This window comes from Orycteropus afer, unplaced genomic scaffold (assembly GCF_000298275.1).
Source record: "Orycteropus afer afer isolate SDZICR_OR568_19922 unplaced genomic scaffold, OryAfe1.0 scaffold00149, whole genome shotgun sequence".
Taxonomy (NCBI): Eukaryota; Metazoa; Chordata; class Mammalia; order Tubulidentata; family Orycteropodidae; genus Orycteropus; species Orycteropus afer.
The window spans coordinates 3984854-3991821 of record NW_006921736.1 but is presented as its reverse complement, the minus strand read 5'-3'; the positions used below and the strand labels follow the sequence as shown (position 1 = coordinate 3991821).

The 6968-nt window shown below is 40.7% G+C and overlaps 1 protein-coding gene across 1 annotated transcript in view; it reads left to right on the top strand.

The window, feature by feature from the left end:
- The window catches only part of FRMD4B (FERM domain containing 4B), a 294915-nt gene that overhangs the window by 263689 nt on the left and 24258 nt on the right, over nucleotides 1-6968 (top strand). Inside the window, 3 exon segments of the mRNA XM_007946064.2 lie at nucleotides 4125-4201; nucleotides 5878-6016; nucleotides 6504-6645. Of these exon segments, the coding sequence (XP_007944255.2) occupies nucleotides 4125-4201; nucleotides 5878-6016; nucleotides 6504-6645 (358 nt within the window).

Sequence of the window (6968 nt, the reverse complement as noted above, 5' to 3'; positions counted from 1 at the left end):
TCCTCGGAAGGAAGGTTGGGCAATCCTACTTCCGTAGTGATACTGCCTCGGAAACCCAAGGAGGGGTCACTATGAGTCGGGGCTGACTCGACAGCAAATAACAACAACAACAATAATCACTTCAGAAAACATTTCAGTTACATAGTCTTAACTCTGTGTTTCAAGGTAAATAAGCCTCCAGTTTTTAACTCTTCATGATTGGAAATGTTTACCTGGGCAAAATAAATTCTAAATGCTTTAATATGAAAGGTACAAATGTATGCATGTGTATACACACACATACACTCAGACGTAATATATAAATCATCCTACCCTATAAGTCACCATACTCTGAAATAGTCCTTCTTATATGGATACCAGTCCTCCAAATAAGAGAAAATATAAAGTATACTTTGCTTCCTTCTACTTTCTTTTGAATATTTATCTCTGCCCTCAAATCTAGAATGTTTTCTTTGCAACCATTCTTCTTCATCTTTTAGGTAGTTCAGAGTATTCCTTATTACAGGATAGACTTGTTTCTCTAATGCAGAGGCACCGAGTCAGGTCAGCCTAATGGATATTTTTTTGACCAGTTTCCCCTACTTCTTCCGCTTGTCTGAAATCTCCACATGATTTTGATGAGAGGGAGTGTCTTCTTAATCCTTTGAGGAAAACACTGGCCTACAGCAAAAGGGAAGGAAATGAACATTCATCAGTTGCCTGCTGTGTACCAGGCTCTGCTCTAGGCACATTGTCTGAGTGATCTTCAGGTAAATGAATTCAACTTCATCTCTGTTCCACTGCCATTTTCAGAGCCGCATCCTTGTTCTTTGAGAACAAGAACACCAAAATTATTTCAAAAGTACAATAAAATAGTAATTCCAGAAATTCCAAAAGAAAAACTCATGTTACTGGTTTCCAGCTAGCTCAAGTGCTATTACTATTAGAAGTTTTCCTAGCAACTTCAAGCATTGATAAGAATCACGATGATAATAATGCTATAAGGTGTCTGAAATAAAGGCCTCTCAAATGGCTGGGAGCTGGAAATCCCACTCTCATATAAAATAAACCTGTCTTCATTTTATATAAACTTTTAGTACTGTTTTTATTTTGAGAAAATTGAAAAATACAGAAGAGTACCAAGACCAATGGAGCCCTCATGGTGCAGTGGTTAAAGCACCAGGCAACTCATTGAAAGGTCAGTGGTTCAAACTCACCAACTGCTCTGCTGGAGAAAGATGAGGCAGTCTGCTTCTGTAAAGATTTACAGCCTTGGAAACCCCATGGGGCAGTTCTACACTGTCATACAGGGTCTCTATGAGTCAGAATTGACTTGATAGCAACAGGTACATCAAGAACATGACATCACCTGCCTACCAACTGAATTGATGATTATCAATATTTTGTTAAATTTGTTTCATCTTAATTTTGTTAACAAAACATAAATGTCACTGATTACACTGCAGTTTTCTGTGTTACCTACCCCTTGTCTGTTCTGTTCCTCCCGCCCAAGAGGCAACCCTTGTCAAGAATTATGTTTGTGTTGTTCCAGTCCACTTTTATGCTGTTACAGGTGCATATATGAAGTCACATTTTGAACAAACTTTCTAAGATTTCTAGTGGAGAAATGGCTTTGCCTTTTGGATTTAAGGTCCTTGGGTGGTGCAAATTGCCCACACGCAACTATTGACCAAGAGGTTGACAGTGCAGATCTACCCAGTGGTGTCATGGAAGAAAGGCCTGGTGAGCTCCTTCTGTAAAGATTACAGCCATGAAAACCCTGTGGCAGAGTTCTCTTTAACACGTGAGGTCACCATGAGTCAAAATCAACTTGATGGCAACAGGTTTGGTTTTGGGGTTTCAGACTTAAAAAAATCAATCTCTTTCGTAAACCCATCTGCCATCTAATTATTTTAAACTCTCTGAGTAAGTCAAAGTCCTTTGCCTTTTAAGCTGAGTTTGTGCTCACAGGAAGGAGCCTTGGTGGCTCTGCTGCTAACCAAATGTTGGCGGTTCGAACCCACCATCCACTCCACAGAAGAAAGACATGGTACCATGCTTCCATAAAGATTACAGCCTTGGAAAGCCTGTGAGGCAGCTCTCCTCTGCCCTGTAGGGATGCTATGAGTCAGAAGTGACTTGCAAGCGATGGGTTTGGGTTTTGGTGCTCACAGCATGTTTGCCCTCAATGAAGGAACATGCTGAATGGAGTCAAAAGCGACTGCATTTCACATTTGTAAATGATAAGGGGGAGGTGGTGTCTTTCAGAGATCATGTTTCAAGTCCAGCTCTACTTCTTATGTGTGTGTGAGAATGGACACAAAGGAAAACACAGCTGAGCAGCATTGTAACTCTTCCTGTAGAACCTGTTCAGGTCCAGGGGTGAGTAACACTGGGCAGAAATGTCTCCCTTCAACAGCCTCTGGTGGAATCTGTGCCTGGATTCAAAGCAACTCATTTCCCAGGAAGTCTCATACGAATCCAAACTGCACCCCATTTAAAAAAAAGTCTTTCACTTCTGGGAAAATCTGCTAGTGAGAACTTTGCTCTCTCCTCTCCTGACCAGCCTGGAGTAGGACGGGGAGGGGCCGCTCGGCAGACTTGCTGATGTCAGTAGTGTGTCAGCTGTGGGAGGCTTGGTTTGTGAAACTGAGCTACACCTAAGTGTCTTATGAAACTCAATTCAGTGCTCACCGGAGCAGCCGTCTGGGAGGGGATGGTAGAGGGAACCCTGGAGTTTCCCCTCATGTTTCAATCTTGTTTTTGGAACCTTTGGATTTAAAGAAATGAAAGCCTCAAGCTCACAGACATTTTAGGAAATTGGTATGTAGCTGTGTGCTTTCACTGATTTTTCTTTATACTTATGTGAATGTTGTGACTACAGCTGACTGCTTGCTGGGACCATGAAGGGCTGTGTTCTTAGTGCATGCTGGTTTATTTTACTCTGTTAGCATTCTTAGTCTGAGCACTTTTGTTTCACGGGTACATGCACACAAGGACCTTCACCTCATTCTGTTCCTTTACATGAGGTTTACACACTTGTGAAGTCTTGGCTTCTGTACTTCAGGAAATGGTTTTGTTGATAGTACGTTACAGGAAAGTCCTCAAACACTAACTGAGCTGTTGAAAAAAGTATTGCTATTTAGACAAGTAAAATCCTCTTTTAAGATCCTTTGCCCATAATTTTAAAATCCAGCCAATGTATGATAATGGAATGAAATCACTGTGCTGTCATTTCCCTAATCATCAAGACTGGGGCAGGGAAGAGGAATTCAGCTCCGAAGTCCAGGTTGAGGAGGACAAGTTGAGGCTCAGGCTAGTACAAGATCTAACATGAGGGATTTGGAAAGACCACTTAAAGTACTTACTGCAAGGCGTATTCAGTTCTGTGAATGAGCTGCCCTTTACCAAACGAGTCTCTGGTTTTCAGATGCCCATTGCTAATAAAGCCTGTTTCTCTCCATCAAGTAGCAAATGCCACAGAACAGAGCACTGGAGTGCCAGCAATGCAAATATAGAGGTTGGATTCTCTTTGCAAAAACTGGAGCTCTGGCTTAGAAAGGAAGAGGGCACTTCCAGTGCCTGTCCCCACCCCCTGCCCCCAGTTCCTAGTCATAGGTTTCTGTGGCTTGTCGCTGAACTGTCATGGGTGGGAAACTGGGATTCACCTTGGCTTGGGCTCCTGTTTTACTTTCACTTTGCTTTCTTTTGAGATCTAATCTCTAGCCTTATTGAAACACCTCTGAATATTTTTTCCATTTAAGTGTGAAGTCAACATCTTTGAGCAGAAAACTTGTGCTTACCGGAATCTACTAGGATTTGGTGGTTAACTCTTTTATCTGGTTGAGTCACAGGAAAAATAGTACGCATGTTCCTCTGCAGATCCTGGTTTTATTATTCAAGGAAGATTTACTGAAGAGATGAAGTTTACTAGTTCAAGATTACTGTCAGAAAAAAAAGAGTGAAATGGTTTCCGGTTGTAGTTGATTTGTAGAAATAATGAGTCACATCTTTGTACTTGAAATCTTATCACTTCAGGCCTTCCTGGGTATCTAACATCATTTGATTGCTAAGCTGATCTATAGGTTTAGAAAAGATAAAAATAATTAAAGCTCTGTAGCTTTGGTCCCTTTTTTGTTTTTTAGTTATTCCAATGGAAACAGCTAGAGAACTTATACTTCCGTGAGAAAAAATTTGCTGTTGAAGTTCACGATCCACGAAGGTGAGAGTCACAGACTTTTCTCTGTGTGGTCCTGGTCGCTTTATGAAAATACTGCTAAGAACATTCGTGGACAGGTGTATGTTTGTATGGGTATATACTTTGATTTCTCCGGGCTATATACCTAGGAGTGGAGTTCCTGGGCCATAGGGTAACTCTGTGTTTACCCTTTTGAGGAGCTGCTGGATTGCTTTCCAAACTGGCTCATCATTTTGCTTTCCCATCAGCATTGTATGAAGCTTTCAAGTTCTCTGCATCCTAAATTATGAATTAAATGATAAGCATGCTAATAGCTATGTAGTTGCATCTTATTGAGGTTTTGATTTGCATTTCCCTCATGACTAATGATGCTGAGCATCTTTCATGTGTTTACTGGCCATTTGTATATCTTCTTTACAGAAGTGTCTCTTCAGATCCTTTGCTCATTTTAAAGTTTGGTAGTCCTGGTCACGTTAAGGAGTCCCTGGGTGGTACAATCGATTAACTTGCCCCGCCACTAACCGAAACGTTGGAGGTTCAAATCCACCCAGAGGCACCTCAAAAGAAAACCCTCATGACCTACTTCTGAAAAACCAGCCATTGAAAACCCTGCAGAGCACAGTTCTACTGTGACATACATGGGGTTGCTATGAGGCAGAGTCAACTCAGTGGTAACTGGTTTAATGACTAGTAATTGATTCTGACCCCTTTGAAAAAACAGTTGCCACGTTATGAACATGAATCAAGGTCCAAGTTCTCATAAGGAATTCTCATTCAGTCCTGAGTGATTGCTTTTTGGTCTAAAGATACATTTATAGAGAGATGGGGGAAAGCAGCTAGGTCAAAAAGATGACCAAACGAGATAAGGCAAGTCCAACAAAGAACATTAGTTCTTCCCAGCACACACACACACACACACACACACACACGGTATCTGTCTTATCTGCCTACTCTTTCCCATCCCCTATCCTGTGTCCTCTTTTCATCTGTGTACAAGCAGCACTCTGGACCAGTTGCGGACTTGCACATTTTCAGACAGTATCATTAGGGTTGTGCACCAGTAATGTTAGAGCCATTCAAACCTACCTGTCTCTGAAATGCCCTTTCATCTGGAAAACATGCTGAGCCCATAGGTCTTGATTGTTTTGTCTGTAAAATATCATCACGTTTATTCCTTACGATTTGTGATGGTTGTGCATCCTTGGAATTTTTAGCTAAATGTTTTTAGGACACCTTCTCATTTGATGTATTCCTTACTTGCTTTTGAGTGTGTGTACATGTGTGTATATTTATATTTTAACATAGTAGCTCTGGTAGCACAGTGGCTAAGGCACTTGACTGCTAACCAGAAGGCTGGCGGATCAAACCCACCAGCCACTCCTCGGAAGGAAGATGGGGCAATCTACTTCCATAGTGATACTGCCTCGGAAACCCAAGGAGGGGCCGCTATGAGTCGGGCCCGACTCGACGGCACATAACAACAACAACAACAACAAGCTTATAGAGAAGGACATCGCTGAGCTTGTGGCTGATTTTGTCATCAAAGGAGAAGATAAAAAGCTTGGCTCTTGTCAGGATAAGACTGAGTGCAGCAGGAAGACAATAAAGAATAAGATGCTTTGTGACATCACTCTCTAGGTACATTTTGTTTTGCGCTGGGCCAGAGGCAAATAATTCGAGTGCTTTTCTTAATCTTTCAGGATTTCGGTGTCAAGAAGGACCTTTGGGCAAAGTGGCCTCTTTGTACAAACGTGGTATGCAAACTCTTCTCTCATCAAGTCCATCTGGGTAATGGCAATTAGTCAGCATCAGTTTTACTTGGACCGAAAGCAAAGCAAAGTAAGTGACCAGAAGCGTTATTACTATAGGGAAACATTCCAATCCGTTGTTTCCTTTCTGTTCAGAAGATACGCTTTCTCAGAAAAGATGCAAACACTTGGGGTTTTGCTTTTTGAGTTTCTGTGTGTACGTTTTTTTAACTTTATTACCAAATGTTCTAGTTTTTCTTACAGTTAAAAGATGGGCTAGATAGGAACTGGTTTAAAAGCTGTAAGATTTGCCATGTATGTGCACATGCACTGGTGATGTTGTTGTTGACATTTTAAAGTTAGTGACTGAGCCATGCCATGAGAGAAAATCACACATAATTGTTAAGAATATTTTAACTGCAAAGTTTAACTCTTCTGTTTTTCTTCTGAGCTTTAAGATACAAAATTCTAAATTATCACCCTTGTTGACATTTTTATTCTATAGTAGCTTTAGCTATGCTTTTTTTATTAATCTGAGATAGTGAGTTCATATTGTTTCAATGTTATGTGCCTCTTAGGCAAAAATTCCTTCAGCCAGGAGTTTAGACGATATTGCTATGGATTTGACAGAGACGGGAACACCACGGGTCTCCAAACTGGTGACGCTGGAGGCAAAAAGTCAGTTCATCATGGCAAGCAATGGCAGTTTAATCTCCTCAGGTAATATCTGTATGATTTAAAAAAAAATTAAAAAAAAAACCCTGCAAGCCATCTTTATCTTACTTTAATGTTTTTCCAGTTGTGGTACATATGTATGTAACTTAACATTTGCCACTTCAGTATTCTTCAGACAGGGACAGTTCAATGGCATACACATTGTGCAACCATTACCACATAAACCACTTGTAAATACATTTTTAATCCATTGTTTTAGGAATTAATTACAGTGTGCCACAGGTTTGAACAAAGTTTAAAGAGTGAAAAGAACTTAAATTATAGGCAGTTGGATTGTAGATGTTGTGCTAGACGCAAAGATAGTGAGC